The 24,118-nt window shown below is 44.2% G+C and overlaps 1 protein-coding gene across 1 annotated transcript in view; it reads left to right on the top strand.

Moving 5' to 3' along the window:
* Positions 1 to 24,118, top strand: part of LOC126194819 (ATP-binding cassette subfamily G member 4-like) — a 328,478-nt gene that overhangs the window by 210,726 nt on the left and 93,634 nt on the right. The window contains exon 2 of the mRNA XM_049933146.1: positions 4,935 to 5,052. Within this exon, the coding sequence (XP_049789103.1) occupies positions 4,935 to 5,052 (118 nt within the window). The remainder of the gene's footprint in view (positions 1 to 4,934; positions 5,053 to 24,118) is intronic.

Raw genomic sequence — 24,118 nt, 5'->3', positions numbered from 1 at the left:
GGTCAGGGAACTGCCGTGCATCGACAAGGTCAGTCGAGATAAATTGGTTTGCGCGTCAAGTGCGCACATCACGAAAGAAAAGCTTCCTGGTGGCCCGCTGCTGTCTGTTAATAAGGTCATTGAAAGAAATGCTGCATCTGTGAATAGAATAGTGGTGAAACTTGGTAGGGTGGTATTTGAGAAACAAGAGGAAGCTGGAAAATCATCAAAGCTGGAAATTCTTAGGAAAAACACTACGTGGATAAGCGGATTACCAAATTATGTACATCTGCTGAGGATTCGATACGTCATCATGTCCATGGTTAACGTCGCTGCTAACTGAGAGAGGTCACATAACCCTGGTTGATCAGGAAACGTAATAACGTTTTAATTAGAAACATAGCGATCTGTTTCTCGTAACTAAATTGTAAATTTGTGGCAAGATCTTATGGGACCAAACTGCTTAGGCCATCGGTCCCTAAGCTTACACACTACTTAATCTAACTTAACGCTATGGACAACACACACACCCATGCGCGAGGGAGGACTCGGCTTCCGACGGGGGCAACCACACGGCTACCCCGCGCAGCTTTCGTAATTAAATCCAACGTACGACCGCTTAGCTCCTGACTCGTGAGAGGACAACATGCGTCGCTTTTAATTTTAAAAATGCTCCAAGACAAAAGAGGACGCACCACGAAGGAATTATCCGAATGGGATGGAAATGTATAGATGTGATGGATCTGTGCAGAAAAACAAATGGTTACAATTTCAGAAAAATCGGATGATTTATTCAAGAGAAAGAGATTCACAAACTGAGCAACTAAACAACGTGTTGGTCCAACTCTGGTCCTTATGCAAGCAGGTATTCGACGTGGCATTGATTGACAGAGTTTTTGCAAGTCCTTGTGAGGAATGCTGTGCTAAATGTTGTCCAATTGAATCATCAAAATCCCTAGCTGGTTGGAGGCTCTTGCCCATAATGCTGGTCTAGCCATGGTAGGGTTTAGTAAGTACAAAGGCAAGCAGTAGAAACTCTCGCCGTGTACGGGCGAGCGTTATTTTGCTGAAATGTAAGCCCAGGATGGCTTGCCATGGACTACAACAAAACGGGGCGTAGAAAATCGTCGATCCACCGTTTTACTGTAAGGGTGCCGCAGATGGCAACCAAAAGGGTCCAAGTGTGACGGGGAATGGCACTCCAAACCATGACTCCTGGTTGTCGGGCCGTATGACGGGGACAGCCAGGTTAGTTTCCTAACGCTCTCCTGAGTGTCTCTAGACATGTCTTTGCTTGTCATCAGCGATCAGTTCGAGGCAGCACTTGTCACTGAAAACAGTTGTATAGCTGCCAGTGAGACTGCAGGCCGAAAACGTGTCTGGACACGCTTCTTGAATAAATCATTCATTTTTTTCTGAAATTTTAATCATTTGTTTGTCTGTAGATGTACACCATATCTACCGATTTCCGGCCCACTCGAATAATTTTTTCGTGATGCGTCGTTGTTTCTTTTTACCTTAGAGTGCATCTCATGTAGGGTGCCTGTGACAAAGTTCCTACATGGAGCAGATGGAAATATAATTTATTCTTAAGATTTCGTTCTCATAATATGTACAACCAGTTTCAATAGCAAAAGTGGTACCCGCTTGTACAAAATTTGCTACCGTCATCAGGATATGCATTTTGTAAACTTCTTGCCCGTCTTCCTAAAAAAAAGTGATGATGTAAACTAAAACTAAAATGAAAAAAATGGCTCCTATAGAATACTCTGATGCCAGTTCCAGCTCTGTACATTTGAATAGTTCGCGAATTTTAGCGAGTTGGATGAAATGTAAGCTGCCGCTTACGTTCTGTGCTTAGCTTTGCTCCTTGTCGAAGGGTCAGTCCTGGTGTGCGAGGGCTTGCTGAAGAGTACTGTCTCCAAAAAATTTTCTTCGTGTGTACATATTTCTTTCTAAACATAGTCAGCCTGGCGTCGAACACATTTCTCCCAGCGAGAGGCCATTATGTCGATACCGTCACTGTCGAATGTATGACTTTTTTGAAGGTGCGACAACTTCACATTTGCTTGGACCGCTTCATCACTATCGAAGTGAAGTCCTCGAAGGTTTTCTTTAGGGTCTGAAACATGAAAACCAGATTCGGTGAAGGCGAGACAGTATGGAGAACGATCTATGATAGTGAACCCAAGGCGTCGAATTGTTGAACATGTGGCAGCGCTTATGTGTGGTCTGGCATCGTCATGCTCAAGGAATTCGAAACTCCATTACAGCAGGCTGTATCTCATTCACCGACGTAGTTACCATGCACACCGCCATGTTACATGCCACAGTTCGGAGCCCCGTAGCGACAGGGAGCTGCAGCCTGCGTCAGCAAAGCGGGAAAGTCGACTGAGTAATATGCGTGACGTTAATGCCTCAACCGATATTGAGAACAGAATAAAAAATTCGGGAGGCATTACGTTTCAGGACGCCCTCGTCAGTTTGAATATAATGGAGGTGCACCCACATTTCAGCTTAAATGTAGTGTGCGGTGTTACTTCGCAGTGCGAGCATAAAAAGCGATGGTGGAAACTACCTTCGCGGGTACTCACAGAGGTTTGCTGTCAACGTCATTAAATTTGTTAACCGTGAAAAAGACGGGAGGGACAGTTCAAGTCGATGCTGTAGGAGTCGTGGCATCATGGCAGGTGGAACAGAATGCCGAGGGGAGTGGGCTTCCGATTATCCATCCGAGTGGAGAAGAAGCAACTTGCACAAAATATGTACCCCTTTCGCGATATTGTTACACGTGTTTTTAGTCAGAAGTTCTGGGCACTACTGAGTCGTGCTGGCCCCGGCTTATGCGTTAGTTTAAACTTTGACTGTTACTCTGCGTTTCGTTTCCCGCGGTTATTGCCGTTAAGCCGTGGTTCTTCCTCTTTATAAGTGTAGCAGCAGCGGTGTGTATCGATATTTGCACCTTGTACTATCTTTGGTCTGGTGCTTATAGTTTCCGGCTAGCCGGTGTGCGGCAGTGGGTCGGTTGGTGTGGATCAGTCAGGAAATCTCGGCGCGGAGCAGTTGGCCGGGTCCACTGGCGGTCTCTACGCAGTGTCAGAGTGTGTGGGAGCTGTTCCGATTGCTACGAGGTTCGTGGCTCACCGACCCAGGACATCAAAGTTGAGTGGTGATTTAATTACCGAAGTCAGTCCGTTCACATTGTGTCACTGGTTTCATGGTTGGCTGTTGGGGGTATTCCCGTGAGCAACAGCGAGTGTTCGAGTTGGCGAAAGTTTGGCCATTATCCAGTGGAGTTGAACTGTATTTTGGTTATTTGAAGTCCAAGTGCACCAGCGGAATTTTTTGCCTTGTGGCCGTAGGGTTCCGGTTACCTACCCTGGCTGGTGACGTAAAATTCAAGTAGTGTCCTTTCCTCGCCGTGTTGTCACTGTCTAACACGTGTGTGTAGTTTTGACAGCTTATGCATACTTGGTTGCGGGGGGCTACGCCTTTTACGTTTTGGCATTGGAGTTCCTTGTGTACTGGTCGGGTGGAATGCGAGTCGTCTTGTCGGTGGGTCCGTTGACTGTCTCTTGGTTGGGTTGCCGGCGGATCGGATATAGTTAGGCCGACTACCTGTCTCCCCTAAGCGAACCATACCAAAGATAGTACAAGGTGCGAATATCGATAAACACCTCTGCTGCCACACGTAGAAAAAGGAAGAAGCACGGCATAACCGCAATAAACGTGGGAAACCAAACTCAGAGTAACAGTCGAGGTTTAAGCCAACGTATAAGCCGGGGCCAGCAACGCTAAACTACGAAGAAACACCAGTTTTTTACGAAAACTTGGCCGCTTTTGTCTCAAAGACCTGGACTTCGAGGCTAGCAAAAAAAAAAAAAAAAAAGAAAAAAAAGAAAAAACCTGTTATAGTAACTTCTGTCTGCGGAATTTAGTTTTAAAAGGAGCAAGACTAAACGAGTCATCACGTGGGCGGAGAAGACAAAACAGTTTCAGCAATGGCATATGTCCGCAGTTTCGCAGATGAAAGCGAAGTTTCTTCATTTAATTGATAATCTACGAGGGCTATTCTGAAAGTAAGATCCGAGTGGTCGCTAAATGGAAATGACAGTGAAAACCCGACGAAGCTTTGCTCAGATGTGTTGGGCAGTGTCTCTAGTATGCCTGTCGATCGCGTCACATCGCTCTTTTCAGTTCTCAGCACAAAGTGAGCACGTTAGGATGCTTAGAATAACAGTGCCTCCCGCCAAATATATGTGCCCGCTGGGAGGTTTCGCCTGATTTCATGCAACCCCGCATAACCAACCTGTCGTCCGCAGCTCGTGGTCGTGCGGTAGCGTTCTCGCTTCCCACGCCCGGGTTCGATTCCCGGCGGGGTCAGGGATTTTCTCTGCCTCGTGATGACTGGGTGTTGTGTGATGTCCTTAGGTTAGTTAGGTTTATGTAGTTCTAAGTTCTAGGGGACTGATGACCATAGATGTTAAGTGCCATAGTGCTCAGAGCCATTTGAACCATTTGAAAGAACCTGTCATGCATTTCATTCTTCTGCAGGGACAATGAGGACGCCTCTGCAGCACTTCCGATGGGAAGTGTCTGATGACCCACCATACAGCCCGGACTTAGGTCCCTTTGATGTTGAACTTGCATACATGATCCACTGGCCATAAAGACAACATGCTGACGTAGACAACGAACGCCAGACCAGCGAAGAGAAGTAGCGGCAAGCACAGGTGGCGGCCTTCTACGACGAGGATACTGGAAAGTTGATACAACGCTAGGACAAATGTCTAAGTCGGAGCGGCGACTATGGTGATAAGCAGCTGGAAAGCGTAGCAAACTGTTGCAAATAAAACATTTTTGATTTTCACTATTCGAGCAGCCCTCGTATATTTCTGTGTAAATGAAAGTGAGTGTTAAATTCGCTTCTAAGGTGTGTGTCACGCATGTTACAGGCCGGCGCAGCATCCTGAAGGGCGTGTGCGGCAAGTTCCGGCCGGGACTGCTGTCCGTGATCATGGGGCCGTCCGGAGCCGGCAAGAGCAGCCTCATGAACGTGCTGGCGGGACTCGTGTAAGCGACCTGCCTCTATTTTGTAGTGTCGTGTTAAAAAGGTGAAACTGACTGTAGAGACCGGTATCGGTGCCTCCCTGAATACGTGAGAACCAGTAACATCCTTTCCTGATTCTTTAAAGAATCCATCTCCCATGTATAAAATAGACAAGTCTCTTTTCCTTAGAAATGCTGTAATGTCTTAAATGTTTCATAGTAAGGATAGTTACATCTTAGTACTTACCGCCTGCAATTGGAATAAGCCCTGAGCTGCGCAGGGTAGCCGCATGGTCTCAGGCGCCTTGCCACGGTTCGCGCGGCTGCCCCCGTCGTAGGTTCTAGTCCTCCCTCGGGCATGGTGTGTGTGTGTGTGTGTGTGTGTGTGTCTGTGTGTGTGTGTTGTCCAAAGCGTGAGTTAGCTTAAGTAGTGTGTAAGCCTAGGGACTGTTGACCTCAGCAGTTTGGTCCATTGGAACTTAATACAAAGCCGGACGCTTTGAATTTTCAGCACAGTTGCAACAGCTTATAGAAGAGGATGGGTTTTCTGAGAAACTTATGTTTAGTGATGAAGCAACATTGTTTGTGAATGGCACAGTGAATAGCCACGATGTGCGAACCTGAGCGACAGAGAATCCCCACGCTATCGTGCAGAACATTCGAGATCCGCCAAAGTTATTGGGTTTAAGACAGTCCCGCGGTTTAAAGTTCTGCGAGAAGACCGTTACAGGATACGTGCATCTGGGAAAACTGGCTCATGCCACAACTGGAGAACAACATGCGGACTTCATCTACCAACAGAATGGCGCTCTACCCCATTCCCATCATGATGTTCGTGAATTCTCAAACAGGAGACTGAGATTTTTTTTCCCTCCAGCAACCCCACCAGAACTGCGGACTCTCATCAACAGATTAATAGGGACATGCTGCGCCGAACGTGCGAACATCTTGATTATCGACTTTATAACTGCAAAATCTCCATGGTTATGGAACATATAGAGTATTTGTGATATGTCAAATAACTTTGAGTTTTTCTATGTGTGTGCAAAGTCATGAGATAATATATCAAATAATATAGGTAAACCAAATCTGTGAAATCGCTTCAATCGTTTGACGTGACAATGTGATATTACTCTTTTGAAACAGGTAGTTTGTCCGCTGCTCTCTCATTGGCTAGTTAAAACCAGCAGTCGACACACCCTCTCTCTTTGTCGTCATACCTCACAGTGAGCGCTAGCACCTTGCTGCACGAAACACCTAAGTAAGCCGCTGGCCCTGATATAGACTTTTATCCTTTAGTACACTTGCAGAAGGCTTTTGAATATGCGGAATGGAATGGAGTAACGTGTCTTTATGTATTTTAAATCCATTCTCTTTATGTGAAGCAGACTGAGGCAGTTGACACTGATGGAATGACACGAGAATCCAGAATCAGGATATGTATAATGGGCGGTTTCTGTTTGTCAACACTGATATTTTGTTTGCGTACTGAAGAGGAAATGAGAGAAGTAAATGACTACTTCGATGCGGGAGTTGTTTATCGCGGAGACAAAACCGACGTGATCGGTTCGCTGTCTGCGTAGCAGTGCTCACTGAAAGTGGATAGGAGTTATGTCGAATGGTGAACGAAATGGGATGTGACACTATATCATTGTCGGTAACACTATATTGACAATAAAAAAGCGTCTCTCTATGAGTATGGTGACATAAGCGTTATCCCAAATCTCGTTTTTGTGTAAACATCGTGTGAAAACAGGTGAACGTGAAGTTTAAAAAGGTATGGAAAATAGTGTGTATAATTACAATGAAAAAAGGACAGACATCAAAGATGGACAACTTGGAGTAAAACAAGAAATTCTGTCAAACGGTAAGAGAAATTAAAAGTAACCAACATGTAGAAATCCAATTTCAAAGGTAATGTGCTCTCAGAAATAAATCGAAACCCGCAGAAGAAGATACATTGGTGTCAAAACATGTTTGTGTAAACAGACATAGGAATACATTGTGTTTCGAGAAGATGGAATTTAAAAACCAAAATTTAGTAAAAAATACTTTCTAAGGTCAGTATTTCCTTATTTTCAATAAACGGTTTCGTCAGACTTCACTGTCATCCTCAGTTCTTCTTCCTGACAACAAGGTCTGTCAAAACAGGTTGTTGAAAATAAAGAAATATTTGTGCGTTCTTGGCTATATTAAGTCTTTGTACCAAGTATAACGGATCACTCCTTCTGATTTCTCAACATGAGAAAATCCAGTCCAGAATTAAATCGCAACATGGGATAAAAACATCAACAAGCTTCTAATCCCAGCAAGATGATTAAATTACTGATACTGATACTGTTGAAACTGCTGTAAACTACAAAACTTTCACGGCGAATGCTTTAACCGATTTTTCATAAAAATTCGGCAGTTTGCGTCTTTGCAGGCCACACGTGTGGCACTACACGTATGATAACCGCCAGGCTCACGCACGACACCCTCTAGCTAGCGATTACGTCATGCTTCGTGCTCTCGAGAGACACAACTATCAATATTGTGGCGGAGCGGGTGACGATATTACATTATGCTTACAAGGGGAAATACCTTTTTCTCCATAGGCACATTGGGAGTTTGTATCCTCCAAATTTCAATCATCTTTAGGGGCTCAGATGCCTGATTACTATCGTTTGTTATTGGGAGGAAGTTGCAGTTACACCTCGCATTTCAGCTACATCTACATCTACATGATTACTCTGCAGTTCACAGTTAGGTGCCTGGCAGGGGGTTCCACCACCTTCAAGTTATTTCTCCACTGTTGCACTCTTGAAAGGCGCGTGGGGAAAACGAGCATTAAAATCTTTCTGTGCGAGCCCTGATTTTTCTTATTTTATCGTGATGATCATTTCTCCCTATATAGGAGAGTGCCAACAGAATATGTTCACAGTCTGTTGAGAAAGTTGATGATTAAAATATTACGAAAAAATCTTGCTGCAACGAAAAACGCTTTTGTTTTAATAATTTCCAAACCCAATTCACGTATCATGTCAGTGACCTCTCTCCCATATTTCGCGATAATACAAAACGAGCTGCCCTTCTCTGAATTTTCCGATGTACTCTATCAGTCCTATCTGATGCAGATCCCACACCACACAGCAGTACTCCAGAAGAGGGCGAACAAACGTGGTGCGAACAATCTCTTTAGTAGACCAGTTGCACTTTCTAACTGTTCCGCCAGTAAATTTCAGTCTTTGCTTTGCTTTACCCAAAACATATCCACGTGATCGTTCCAAATTAAGTTACTCATAGTTGCAATCCCGAAGTATTTAGCTGATCTGACAGCCTTTAGATTTGTCTAACCGAAATTTCGCGGACTTTTTAGTACTCACGTCGATGACTTCGCACTTTACATTGGAGTCAATTGCCGTTTTTCACACCCTACAAATATTTGTCTAAATCAGTTTGCAATTGGTTTTGATCGTCTGAAGCCTTATAAGACGGTAAATGACTGCATCATCTGCAAAGAATCTCACGGTTGCTCACGTTGTCTCCTACGTTGTTTCAAAAATGATCAAATGTATGTGAAATATTATGGGACTTCACTGCTAAGGTCATCAACCCCTAAGCTTACACACTACTTAACCTAAATTATCCTAAGGACAAAGACACACACCCATGCCCGAGGGAGGACTCGAACCTCCGCCGGGACCAGCCACACAGACCATGACTGCAGCGCCTAAGACCGCTCGGCTAATCCCGCGCGGCCCTACATTGTTTATGTAGACCAGGAACTGCAGAGGGCCTATAATACTTCCTTGTGGAACATCCGATATTACATATGTTTTAATCGATGACTTTCCGTCAGTTAATACGAATTGCGACCTTTGTGACAGGAAATCACTAATCAAGTCACAAAACTGAGGCGATGCTCCATAGGCAGGTAACTTGATGAGAAGACGCTTACGAGAAATGGCGTCCATAGCCTTCTAGGAATCTATAATGGCTCTGAGCACTATGGGACTTAACTTCTGAGGTCATCAGTCCCCTAAAACTTAGAACTACTTAAACCTAACTAAGCTAAGGACATCACACACATCCATGCCCGAGGCAGGATTCGAACCTGCGACCGTAGCGGTCGCGCGGTTCCGGACTGTAGCGCCTAGAACCGCATGGCCACCACGGCCGGCTAGTAATCTAAAAGTATGTAACCAAATTGATATCCCCTGTCGATAGCACTCTTTACTTTGTGCGAATAAAGAGCTAATTGTGTTTCACAAGAACGATATTTTCTGAATCTGCGTTGACTATTTGTCCATCAATCATTTTCTTTAAGGTAATTCATAATTTTCTAACACAGTATGTGTTCCAAAATCCTACTGCAAATCGACATTAGTGATATGGGTCTGTAATTCAGCGGATTACTCCTGTTGCCTTTCTTGAATGTTGGTGTGACCTGTGTCTTCAGGTGCGGATCTTCCGAAGAGTGAGCAGTTGTATATGATGGCTAAGTATGGAACTATTGTATCATCATACTCCGAAGCAAACTCGAGTGGTATTTAACCTGGACCGAAAGCCTTGGCTTTATTAAGGGATTTAAGCTGCTTCTCAATACCAAGGATATCTACTTATAAGTTACTAATGTCGGCAGTTGTTCTAGATTCGAATTTTAGAATATTTAATTCATAGTTTCTACCACATGAGTGGCAACTTATTACGAATTTGCTCTTGGCCCCTACACCTTTTGTAATTTGCATTTTATGGTACTCTTCTCTTCTCATTCACTGCATCGCTAATGCGAAAACTGCAGCTTTGAGCTTTGTCAGTTAGGATCGCAACATCCGTTTTGGAATTTTTACCTCAACGCGGAGTGACGTACGAGGGCCTCTGAGAAACAAGTGGCCGATGAATACGAGACTCGTTACTGACTCGATGTGTAACTCATATTGTTAGGAAAACGCCTCTGACTCCGTACTTGGAAGCCCTGACAGAGAACACTGCCCTCAGAGATGAGGACGGAGAGCACCACAAGATTTTTGCACGTGAGAGCCTAGCTGCAGTTGCGTAACACACGACGTTCCTCTTGTGGCAGTTTGAAGCCTTCCCGGTCCCGCCCACCGTGGTGTGACCTCTCGTAGCCTTATTGGGAAATAAGACGGGGAAAGCTCCAATAGCGTCGCCAGTTACATAACATCGTCCGACGAAGATAAATACACATTTTCGCTGCAGTGTACGATCGAAGCAGATTCTGTGGTGCTTCTCTGACAGCAGCGCATCGACGAAGGCGACTTTCACTCTTGGGCTGTCCGTGGACAACATGACGACATGAACACTACCGTACGATTTATCACAATTTTCGTCTTGTAGTATATTCCTCTTTCACGTTTGCCCTCGAACTCAGATAAGTAATAGTACATTTGCCTTCAAATAACGACTTCTTCGCAATATTCGCAACCGCGATAATGAAGTATTTTTAACCTACTAATGGACCTTCGAATAATAAGTACGAATGTTCTCTAAGAGCAATCATACCTTCCTTGTAGTTTGAAGTCACCTGCTAAATTGAGACTCAAATCCTGAACTTTAGCTTGAAGCTGTCGTGACTCGAAATCCAAGCCATTAAGAACTCCAAAGGCAAGTTTCCGGATTGGACTCCTGAGCCAGCAAACAGTACTAATCTACCAGAAACTTTGAAATTAGCGAGCCTTGTGCTGCTGATGGAAAAATTCATTCTTGTAAATTTGGTTATTACAGAAAGATCTCTAAACCAATGAGTCTTCGTATTAACTTGTTAAATGTTTAAAACATACATTTAGTTATTGCAAAAAATTATCTCAGCACCTGCAACTGGATAAAATCTTGCTTTTCAAGCTGCGTCAGTTCGAGCAGAAGGAGGAGATTAGTATTTAACGTCCCGTCAACAACGAGGCCATCAGAGACGGGGCACAAGCTCGGGTAAGGGAAGGATGGAGAAGGAAATCGGCTGTGCTCTTTGAAAGGGCATGCTGGTCGTAGGTTGTGTTCCTTGAACAGCATAGACACAGAAGTGATGACACTTTCTGCAGGACCTGACCATCATTTTGCAGGACAATGCTCAAGCACGTACAGTGCAAGCTGTTACTGATTTGTTTGACTGATGGGTCTGCTAAGTGCTGTACCACCTACTGCTCTCCCCTGACTAAAGCCCTCGTGAGTTCAAACCGATTCCTAAACTGAAGGAAACACCTCACGGCATTCGCTTCAGAACTGCTACAAATTTGTCGGCCAATAGACCGCGCCGCTCGAACAGTCAACACAACTGGCACTGCTAAGAGTAGCCTACGACTTCCACTTCGCTGGCAACGGGTTACACACAATGCTGGTGTCTAGTCTGAAGGTCAGTAAAACTTTGAAACAAGTATCTATTTTGTACGAGCTATAAATAAATAGTTGCCACTATTAAAGTTCCAACTCTCGTAGCAATTCCAAATATGTACAGTATAACTCCACTGTCTGTCGAGCCAACTTCAGTTTCTGAATGTCTCACTGAAACTATTGAGCACAGCTAATAAGCGTTGTTAGTAATCTATCCGTTTCAGAATCATTGCACGCCTTGTTTTGAAAACACTATTTGGTTTTAAAAAACGACTCCAGAACATTTTTAACATTTCTACATTTCTACTCTTTGGTTTATTTCTTTTTTTTTCATTTATTGTCTTCGACTTCCCCAAATAGAAAAATTCATCATCTGGCTGCTGTAACTTTTGTGTTATATATATATATATATATATATATATATATATATATATATATATATATATATATATATACTACGATCCTGCTTTTATTCATTTGGTTTGATTGGTTCAAATGGCTTTGAGCACTATGGTACTTAACATCTGAGGTCATCAGTCCCCTAGAACTTAGAACTACTTAAACCTAACTAACCTAAGGACAGCACACACATCCATGCCCGAGGCAAGATTGGAACCTGCGACCGTAGAGGTCGCGCGGTTCCAGACTGTAGCGCCTAGAACTGCTCGGCCACTCCGGCCGGCATTTGATTTTGAAAAGCGAGTCCCCATCATGAGACTCTCAAATCCATTGGATGTACGTATCTTGTTGTCGCTGATTTTCCAAGTTTGTAGGTTAATGGCAACTGTTTTGACCGATGTCTTTTCTGACTTTTTAAATAATAAACAAAAACTTCGAGTAATGTCTGCTATTATTGTTCAGGCATCTTGCACTTGTCTTAGTGTTGCCAACGAAATGTTTACTAAAGTATAAAAGTGAGTGATTCGGACCTAACTGACTAACACTCCCCAAAACCGCCTACCTTCAGGTGATGCTGCTTCTTTTATTCTGCTAGCTTATGATGTAATTCCCATGGTGTCTGATAAGTTCAAGATCGGAATTAAGTTTCATTTACTTTTCAGTTATGCTGAAGGCTAATTTTCCACCTGAATAGATCGAAATGGTATTCAGGCACTGTGACTGTTGGCATGCAAATCGTGTTTATAATGTACTAGCTGCTAGCCGCAATTGCATTCACCCATCAGTACTTTTACTATGACAAGTGTTGATAAGTAAGAAATGTCAGCTACCCTCACATGTCTGCCTATCAAGTATAGCTCACGATGTATGCCGTCAATCAACTGCCCCAACATATGACAATACCCACGCACAGTACAGCTGCTGAGTGATCCATGGAGAGGATTGTGGGCATCCACTGATGTAAAAACAAAGATGTTCCTTCCTTACTGCACTCTCTTAGAGGTCGATTTTCTTTTTTTTTTTTATTTTATTAAGCTGTCTATATTCTTCCTCAGGTTTCACTCTCTCTCCATACCAGATTTCATCGAATTGATTTCAACAGTTTAGTCACGAAAAAGTAACCGACAGGGTTACTTTTGCATTTAATAATATTAGTATGGATTAAACACGTTGAGTATGAAATGAAATGTTCTTATGGCGTTATTGGCTGGGAGACACCACTTGTGATGTTCAGCCGTTTGGTGTAAGCCTTTTTATTTCAGGCCTTTTTGGATTGGGCCACGACGATGATAAAATGATAATGAAGAGAACACACATACCCATTCCTAAGTGAAGAAAGCCGGCCGGAGTGGCCGAGCGGTTCTAGGTGCTACAGTCTGGAACCGCGAGACCGCAACGGTCGCAGGTTCGAATCCTGCCTCGGGCATGGATGTGTGTGATGTCCTTAGGTTAGGTAGGTTTAAGTAGTTCTAAGTTCTAGGGGAGTGATGACCTCAGCAGTTAAGTCCCATAGTGCTCAGAGCCATTTGAACCATTTGAGTGAAGAAAATACGACCTGGCTGGGATTCTAACCCAGGACCCTACGATCGAGCAACAGCAACTCTAACCGCTATTAATGCATAGGAGTCGTTTTCTTATAATGAGTATTGGCGACAGTACTAAAATAAAATATGGACTTTCTAAAATGATTAAATAGCGTTAAACTGAGAAGAAAGAAAATAAATGATTCCTTGTTCAGTGCATCGGAAATTTTGTAACATTTGTAGGTGGAATAACGCCAGCAGCCCTCACGTGTCTGCCTGTTGCTCGTGCCCGTGCTCGCATATCATAATCAAATGCAGCCTCCAATGGTTCAAATGGCTCTGAGCACTATGGGAATTAGCTTCTGAGGTCATCAGTCCCCTAGAACCTACAACTACTTAAACCTAACTAACCTAAGGACATCACACACATCCATGCCCGAGGCAGGATTCGAACCTGCGACCGTAGCGGTCGCGCGGTTCCAGACTGTAGCGCCTAGAACCGCTCGGCCACTACAGCCGGCAAATGCAGCCTCACTAAAAACCTCCCACGCTCTACATGCAAAGGCACGACGTCTCTCTGTCTGTAGTACAGCACTTAAATGACGCCATCTTTGTGAGTCTTCAAACATTCCAGATGATATACGAGGTGTGTGACGCTTATCAGCTAAAATTCGATGGGCTTGTGACTGATATTAGTATGGAAGTATGGATTAAACCCGTTGACAATTATGTAAGCATTGGTTTCACTACGTTCAATCTTATTATGTAGAACCTATAAACAAGAAAAGCATTTCATAAATGTGATAAAGATCCAAATGCAAAGAGTGAACAGCTTTTACAAAAAGTAATACTATTGGTCCATATTTCATATTATTTTCTTAAAATCAATTCATGTCTTGTACTACACACTTTATAAAGTAGCCCGTGTTCTTCCTTGGTGTTCGAGCTCTCCATACCAAATTTCTTAAAAATCGGTTTAGAACTTTATTAGTCAAAGCGTAGGAAGCGTAACAGACAGATTTACTTTCGCAATTATATTTTAGTGTGGATAAATTGAGCCGCACTGAAAGAGTTGGAAGAGTTAGAAACATAGAAACACAAAAATCACTAGCGAAATGCCAAAATAAAATAAAATTGAGTGTTATTTTGAGACACACCAAATGATTCGGTTTGATCAGAGCAATCCGAAAATATAATTAAATTCTGTCTAGGTAAAGTATTAAGTGATTTATCGATATATCTTTATGTATCTTAATTAATTAAAACTCATTATCAGATCGAGATATTTTGAGCTTTGTTTCACAAGTCTCTTCAAAGAAAGTATGATGAGGAGTGTTCACAAATCAAGCTTCGCAGAATTAGTTTACAGGAGCTACACAAGAAGTGGTTCTAAAGCTGGGGGTAAATTGTAGAAGAGAATCCAAATGCTTAAACATGAACCGTAGCAGGAAATCAGGTACCTCACGTAAAAGTAAAAAGAACGATATGGAAAGGACGGGTAATTGCAAGTGCTTTTCCGTAGTGGCCGTTAAGGCTGTTACATCACAGTAAACTTTAATTACGTAGCATTTTAACTATTAATTTAAAAATTAGTTTTTATCTTAAGAAATTGATTTGCAGTAGACCGAGAGGAAGCAATGGATCTCGTATTTATGAGAATGGCGCCCAGTTCAAGAGAATTACACTACTGACCATTAAAATTGCTACACCACGAAGATGACGTGCTACAGACGCGAAATTTAACCGACAGGAAGAAGATGCAGTGATATGCAAATTACTGGCTTTCCAGAGCATTCACACAAGGTTGGCGCCGGTGGCGGCACCTTCAACGTGCTGACATGAGGAAAGATTCCAACCGATTTCTTATACACAAACAGCAGTTGACCGGCGTTGCCTGGTGAAACGTTGTTGTGATGCCTCGTGTAAGGAGGAGAAATACGTACCATCACGTTTCCGACTTTGATAAAGGTCGGATTGTAGCCTATCGCGACTGCGGTTTATCGTATCGCGACATTGCTGCTCGCGTTGGTCGAGATCCAATGACTGTTAGCAGAATATTGAATCGGTGGGTTCAGGAGGGTAATACGGAACGCCGTGCTGGATACCAACGGCCTCGTATCACTAGCAGTCGAGATGACAGGCATCTTATCCGCATGGCTGTAACGGATCGTGCAGCCACGTCTTGACCCTGAGTCAACAGATGGGAACGTGTGCAAGACAACAACCATCTGAACGAACAGTTCGACGACGTTTTCAGCAGCATGGACTATCAGCTCGGAGACCATGGCTGTGGTTACCCTTGACGCTGCATCACAAACAGGAGCGCCTGCTATGGTGTACTCAACGACGAACCTGTGTGCACGAATGGCAAAACGTCGATATTTCGGATGAATCCCGGTTCTGTTTACAGCATCATGATGGTCGCATCCGTGTTTGGCGACATCGCGGTGAACGCACATTGGAAGCGTGTATTCGTCATCGCCATACTGGCGTATCACCCGGCGTGATGGTATGGGGTGCCATTGGTTACACGTCTCGGTCACCTCTTGTTCGCATTGACGGCACTTTGAACAGTGGACGTTACATTCCAGAAGTGTTACGACCCGTGGGTCTACCCTTCATTCGATCCCTGCGAAACCCTACATCTCAGCAGGATAATGCACGACCGCATGTTGCAGGTCCTGTACGGGCCTTTCTGGATACATAAAATGTTCGACTGCTGCCTGGGCAGCACATTCTCCAGGTATCACACCAATTGAAAACGTCTGGTCAATGGCGGCTCAGTAACTGTCTCGTCACAATACGCCAGTCACTACGCGTGATGAACTGTGGTATCGTGTTGAAGTTGCACAGGCAGCTGTACCTGTACACGCCATCCAAGCTCTTGTTTGACTCAATGCCCAGGCGTATCAAGGCCGTTATTACGGCCAGAGGTGGTTGTTCTGGGTACTGATTTCTCAGGATCTATGCACCCAAATTGCGTGAAAATGTAATCATATGTCAGTTCTAGTATAATATATTTGGCCAATGAATACCCGTTTATCATCTGCATTTCTTGTTGGTGTAGCAATCTTAATGGCCAGTAGTGTAGATCATATTGTACCCTCCGTGGCATATTGGCTGCATTCTATTTTGGCCTTATTTCATTGATTTTCAAGCCGACTTTTAAATTTGCTCTGTGAAATTATGGTAGAGGCAAACGGTACGATGTCATCAGCAAAACAGCGTTGGTTCTGATACGTAGCATTAACGCATATTCCTACATTTTACCAATTTAATGATAAAAAAAATGGTTCAAATGGCTCTGAGCACTATGGGACTTAACATCTATGGTCATCAGTCCCCTAGAACTTAGAACTACTTAAACCTAACTAACCTAAGGACATCACACAACACCCAGCCATCACGAGGCAGAGAAAATCCCTGACCCCGCCGGGAATCGAACCCGGGCGTGGGAAGCGAGAACGCTACCGCACGACCACGAGATGCGGGCATTTAATGATCTGAAAACTTCTTATAGCACTGGTGAGAACAGATTGCAAGTGTTCACTAGCGAACTGAATAAGTGCGCTATCAAGGAAGGAAATAAATGCGGACGTCGTATCGAATGGGCTTCGCTGCAGCTTGTCATATAGTTCTCCCGTCATTCGCCTTGAAGGTTATAGAGCAACACAGTGAAACCTAAATGAGTTGTTCCAACTCAAAATGGGGTCACCATTTTCCTCAGTATGACGTTAACGTGTTCGTGTCATACGTCCTGTTCGTCCTTGGCAGTCGTATTTACGCGCAGGGCCCCTAAATGCTACAAGAGCAGGCGCATTTGGTGGTGCGAGAAGAAGTGTTTGCAGTATAGCAGCTGCGATTTTTTCGCACCAAGCGAGTGGCGAGGCCCCTGGCCTTTCCTGAGTAACCGGTAGTTACCTAACGGCTGGAAGATAACAGGGCTCTCTGCGACTGTTGGCCCGGCGGGTGGATGCCTGTTACATCACAGCGCTGTCGAAACGCGGACTGCTACGTCACGGGCGCCGCTAGGCTGCCTCGCAGGCACGGGTAGCCGCTGACCTGCCCCTCACCGCTGTCACGCAACGCAGTTTGCATCATCCCCACCCAGCTGGTCACCTTAAAGTATGACAGTTTCCTGGAAACAGTCGTCAATGACCAGACGATCTCTCGGGTTCTTTAGGGGTACACGATAAGAGATTGCACTATCTGATGAAACGTTACCGGATTCGGGAGGACGACGGTTCAAACCCGAGTCCGGTCAACCAGATTTAGGTTTTCCGCCAGGTAAATGCCGGACTGGTTACGTTGAAAGGGCAGAGCTGATTTCCTTCCCCATCGCTGACATGATCCGAGCTTCTGCTCCGTCTCTAACAACCTCGATATCGACGGGACGTTAAACCCAATCTTCCTACCTTTCTTCCGTATCCAGACATCTGTTGGCGAACATTAATATGACGAGTGCTCACCCTTCGCCTTGATGATGGCTTGAACTCCTGTGGGGACACTTTCAGTGAGATTGAATGTCTGTGGAAGAATGGCAGTCCATTCTCCCCAAGAGCCGAACCCAGAGAAGGTATTGATGTACGACGCTGGGGTCGACGTTCTAACTCATCACAAAGGTGTTCCATTACGATCAGGTTGGGGCTCTGGGCAGGCCAGTTCATTTCAAGAATGTTGTTGTTCACAAACCACTGACCCACAGTTGCTGCTTTATGACAGGGAGTCTTGTCATGCTGATACAGTAATCGTCACCGAACTGTTCCTATAGTATACGCAGTACACAATGGCGTTAAATGTTTCCTCAATCACAGTATCGGAACCACACCCTAACCACGAGAAACACCCCGAACCGCAAATCTACCTCTTCCCCACGTCACTGTCGGCAGTACACAAGATGGCAGGTAACATTCTCAAACAATTCGTCAAACACAGGTCATTCCATCTGATTGCCGCAGCGTAGTCTATAGCCTCAATCATCACCAAAAATCATTCGTTTCCGATCATCCACTTTCCAGTGGCAAATCTTTAACATAATGCAGCGCTTCAGCAACCGTGAATTGTTCAGACAATAAGAAATTCAGCCTTCAGTTGCAAGGTAATTTTTTTTTTATTTTACCTAGGTTTCGATGCCAATAATGGTATCTTCTTCAGAACCTATAAATTAACCCATACGAACATATATTAAACATTGAAATACATCATCAATCTAATGATTTCATAATAAGGAAAATCGTGATAGTTACAAAAATTAAATTATTTTGAGGGCCAAACGTTGGCCATGACACAGGATAAAACTAATACAGAATTGAGACGCATAATCATAAGATTATGTCTGTCAATATTAAAAACAATAACAAATCCGTAGACGGAGATACGCCGGGCAAGGAATAAGGCCCATGCTCCCAAGCCTCTAAAAGATGCAGAACTTTTGCATAATGAAGTCGAAGGATGTAAGTTAGACACCCTTGAAGAATTGTAAATTTTTAAACATCTTATTATTGACAGAGAAAATTTACTTAATGATAAGCTGCAACTAAAAACTAGAAATAATTTCGAAGGATTTCAAATTTTACTCCAGTGGAGTTGACCCACGGTCCGCTTCGAATGGCCAATGCTGTTTCCTGTCTGCTCTGCCTCTTTATTATAGTGCGTTTCTACATTGCGTCTCCATATATTTTGTATTATACTGGTAATAACACCAACTGCAAAGGGGTTTCTTAATTTGCCTGATTTATGTTCAAGATATTTCATGCTTCGCATGCCTGTGTCTCCCATACTAATTTTTTAGTTACTGTAGTGGGGTTTCGCCCTCTTATTATTATATTTGAAAGTAAATTTTCTTGCCCCGACTTAGTAGCTAGTTCTCACGTAAATTGTTTAATGTACTGTACCATAGGTAAGCAGGACTGTTTCCTGTCACATTTTTTTTTACAATTTACGTTGCGCTAAGTAATTTTGAGACAGCTTGTCTCTAGTGCTTGCGCATGCGCTCGCACTCGGCCGTTGGCCGAGCCTCGCCGCGGAACTGCTCGCGACGCCTCGTTTCCTTGTTGCTTACGTGTGACCCTTATTCCTGGCCCGGCGTAGCTCCGTCTACGTTTTCATTATTATTTTTAGTATTGACAGACATAATCTTATGATTATGCGTCTTTATTCTGTATTAGTTTTATCCTGTGACATGGCCAACATTTGGCCCCCAAAATAATTTAATTTTTGTATGTATCACGATTTTCCTTATTATGAAATCATTAGATTGATGATGTATTTCAATGCTTAATATATGTTCGTATGGGTTAATTTATAGGTTCTGAAGAAGATACCATCAACGGCATCGAAACCTAGGTTATATAAAAAAAAATTTACCTTGCAACTTATTGTCTGGACTTTCCAGTGGCGTTGCCCTTTACATGACATCATACTCACTTACAAGTGACTACAGAAAAATGTGTCTTATGGACAACTGCTCGATCATTGTATTCCATTGTTTTCAACTCATTAAGCACAGCCATTGTGCTAGCTAGACTGCTGATAGCCCCTTAGAACGAACGAATGATAACTGCTGCTGACTTGGTGTCTTTTTTTGTGTCCAGGCTCCGCAGTGTTCGAAGGTCCCTATCCATTAGTAGAGGGAAATCCCAAAAGTAAGCTCTCGAATTTTTTTATAAGTACGGAACTCTGTTTTTTGTGGCAGTTGGTCTCACTGTTATGAAGAGTGCTTCAAGCGCTGTGTGTAAACATGCGCACGCCGCGCTGAGGCGCTCAGTCTTGGCTTGGCAGCCGTTGAGAATGGAGCTCCCGTTGGATGTTACCGCCAAGTGCGAATTGTGCGCAGTTATTCGGTTTTTGAACGCAAAGGGCACTGCGCCGATTGAAATCCATCGCCAATTGACGGAAGTGTATGGTGAGTCGTGCATGGATGTCAAAAATTTTGGTAAGTGGTGTAGAGAGTTTGCAGCTGGTCGGACCGAAATCCACGACGAACAAAGGAGCGGGAGACCATCAATTTCTGAGGAGACAGTGTTGAAGGTTGAGCAAAGCATGCGTGAAGATCGGCGGATCGCCCTGGATGATCTCTGCACGTTGGTTCCTGAGGTTTCCCGAAGCACTGCTCACAGAATTTTAACGGAAACATTGGACTACCGGAAGGTGTGCGCAAGATGGGTGCCACGCATGCTGACTGAGGACCACATGCGGCAACGAGTTGATGCTTCCCGCGCATTTCTTCACCACCTTGCAGCCGAACAGGACAACTTTCTGGACTCAGTAGTCACGGGTGACGAAACCTAGGCGTACCACTTTACACCTGAGACCAAGCAACAATCACGACAGTGGCGGCATCCCTCTTCGCCAAAGCCGCGGAGCTGGCGGCGAGCTGGTATGACATGGGCATACAAAAACTGCCACAGCGTCCACAGAAATGCATCGACAGAAATGGTGATTATGTCGAAAAATAACTAAACGTTCAAGCTGTAAACTGACGTAAACCTTTGTAGAAATAATTAAGACTATGTACTTATAAAAAAACAGGAGACCTTACTTTTGGGATTACCCTCGTACATGCGGTCTGCCTCCTAATGGTTTAGCTATGGTTGTTCTTCGCGTTTCCACTTCACTATCACATCACCTACACTCGACGTGGACAGCTTTAGAATGGTAGAAATGTCCAAGACGAACTTATTACTCAGTTTACATCCAATGACTAGTCCACGTTCAGCGTGACAGAGCTCTCCTAGCCGACACATAGAGCTGTTAGTACTTCTCTATTGAAAACGCAGATACTGCTTCTTTACTGACACCACAATTCTCACAGCCTCTTTTTCTACTGCCGCCAGCGCCTCTCGCGGTAGCTAGTGGTAAATACCGCGTAAGACATACGGATACATTTGATCAGGTAGTGTAGTTCATGAATGATGGCCGCATTTCAGTGACCAACACTGAGATGACAAAAGTCATTGGATACCGATATGCACATACACGAGGTTAGTATCGCCTACACAAGGTATAAAAGGTCAGTGCATTGGCGGAGCTGTCATTTGTAGTCGGAGATTCATGTGAAAAGGTTTCCGACGCGATTACGGTCGCGCGACTTTGAACACCGAATGGTAGATGAAGCTAGACGCAAGCGGCATTGTATTACGGAATTCGCTAGGGAATTGAATATTCTGAGATCCATAGCGTCAAGAGATTGCCGAGAATACCAAATTTCGGGCATTACCTTTTACCTCTGTCAACGCAGTGGTCGACGGCCTTCACTTAACGACCGGCAGAGCGGCGTTTGAGTGGAGTTGTCAGTGCTAACAGACAAGCAACACTGCGTGAAATAACCGCAGAAATCAATGTGGAACGTACGAAGAACGTGTTCGTCAGGACAGTGCGGCGAAATTTGGCGTTAACTGGCTATGCGCCACGACAGCAAACAAACGACGCGAATACAGCACGCCATCGTCTGCTGCGCAACTCCTGGGCTCATGACCATATCGGTTGGACCCTAGACGACTGAAAAATCGTAGCGTGGTCAGATGAGTCCCGATTTCAGTTGGTAAGAGCTGATAGTAGAGTTCAAGTGTGGTGCTGATCTTACGAAGCCGTGGACCCAAGTTGTCAACAAGGCACTGTGGAATCTGGTGGTGGCTCCATAATAGTGTGGGCTGCGGTTGCCGGCTGCTGTGGTTGAGCGGTTCAAGGCGTTTCAGTCCGGAACCACGCTGCTGCTACGGTCGCAGGTTCGAATCCTGCCTCGTGCATGGTCAGGAGTTCACTACACTCAGCTGGCGGCTACACGGGTAGCGGAGGCTGTGTGGCGTGGACTGGGCGGTTTTTTAGGTTAGAAGGCCTCGGGAAAGTACGGGATGGGCTGCAATCTCAAAGGGTGCATGGCAAATACAGGACGTGCTTGGATCAAGGAACAGTCGGAATTGTAGTTGTAAATTGTTGTAGTTGTGCTGGGAAAATCCCTGAGCTTCAAGCGCTAAAAGAAAGCACAGAGGCTGAAATCGTTATAGGTACAGAAAGCTGGCTAAAGCCTGAAATAAGTTCTGCAGAAATTTTTACGAAGTCTCAGACGGTATTCAGGAAAGATAGATTAGGCAGAATTGGTGGTGGAGTGTTTGTGTCTGTCAGTAGTGGTTTATCTTGTAGTGAAGTCGAAGTAGATACTCCGTGCGAATTGGTATGGGTGGAGGTTATACTTAACAGCCGTACTAAGTTAATAATTGGCTCCTTCTACCGACCCCCAGACTCCGATGACATAGTTGCTGCACAGTTCAGAGAAAATTTGAGTCTCGTAACAAATAAATACCCCACTCATACGATTATAGTTGGTGGGGACTTCAACCTTCCCTCGATATGTTGGCAAAAATACTTGTTCAAAACCGGTGGTAGGCAGAAAACATCTTCCGAGATTGTCCTAAATGCTTTCTCCGAAAATTATTTCGAGCAGTTAGTCCACGAACCCACGCGAATTGTAAATGATCGCGAAAACACACTTGACCTCTTAGCCACAAACAATCCAGAGCTAATAGAGAGCTTCATGACTGATACAGGGATTAGTGATCACAAGGTCGTTGTAGCTAGGCTCAATACCGTTTCTTCCAAATCCACCAGAAACAAACGCAAAATAATTTTATTTAAAAAAAAGCGGATAAAATGTCGCTAGAAGGCTTCCTAAGAGATAATCTCCATTCCTTCCGAACTGACTATGCAAATGTAGACGTGATGTGGCTCAAATTCAAAGATATAGTAGCAACAGCAATTGAGAGATTCATACCTCATAAATTGGTAAGAGATGGAACTGATCCCCCATGGTACGCAAAACAGGTCCGAATGCTGTTGCAGAGGCAACGGAAAAAGCATGCGAAGTTCAGAAGAACGCGAAATCCCGAAGATTGCCTAAAATTTACAGACGCGCGAAATTTGGCACAGACTTCAATGCGAGATGCCTTTAATAGGTTCCACAACGAAACATTGTCTCGAAATTTGGTACAAAATCCGAAGAAATTCTGGTCGTGTGTAAAGTACACAAGTGGCAAGACGCAGTCAATACCTTCGCTGCGCAGTGCCGATGGTACTGTTACCGACGACTGTGCCGCTAAAGCGGAGTTATTGAACGCAGTTTTCCGAAATTCCTTCACCAGGGAAGACGAATGGAATATTCCAGAATTTGAAACACGAACAGCTGCTAGCATCAGTCTCTTAGAAGTAGATGCCTTAGGGGTTGCGAAGCAACTCAAATCGCTTGATACGGGCAAGTCTTCAGGTCCAGATTGTATACCGATTAGGTTCCTTTCAGATTACGCTGATACAATAGCTCCCTACTTAGCAATCATATACAACCGCTCAGCGATAGATCTGTACCTGCAGATTGGAAAATTGCGCAGGTCGCACCAGTGTTTAAGAAGGGTAGTAGGAGTAATCCATCGAATTACAGACCAATATCATTGACGTCGTTTTACAGTAGGGTTTTGGAGCATATACTGTATTCAAACATTATGAATCTCCTCGAAGGGAACGATCTATTGATACGTAATCAGCATGGTTTCAGAAAACATCGTTCTTGTGCAACGCAGCTAGCTCTTTATTCGCACGAAGCAATGGCCGATATCGACAGGGGATCTCTAGTTGATTCCGTATTTCTAGATTTCCGGAAAGCTTTTGACACCGTTCCTTACAAGCGACTTCTAATCAAACTGCGGGCCTATGGGATATCGTCTCAGTTGTGCGACTGGATTCGTGATTTCCTGTCAGGAAGGTCACAGTTCGTAGTAATAGACGGCAAATCATCGAGTAAAACTGAAGTGATATCAGGTGTTCCCCAGGGAAGCGTCCTGGGACCTCTGCTG

This window comes from Schistocerca nitens, chromosome 7 (genome assembly GCF_023898315.1).
Source record: "Schistocerca nitens isolate TAMUIC-IGC-003100 chromosome 7, iqSchNite1.1, whole genome shotgun sequence".
NCBI classification, from domain to species: domain Eukaryota; kingdom Metazoa; phylum Arthropoda; class Insecta; order Orthoptera; family Acrididae; genus Schistocerca; species Schistocerca nitens.
This window is presented reverse-complemented; position numbering and strand designations above follow the sequence as displayed.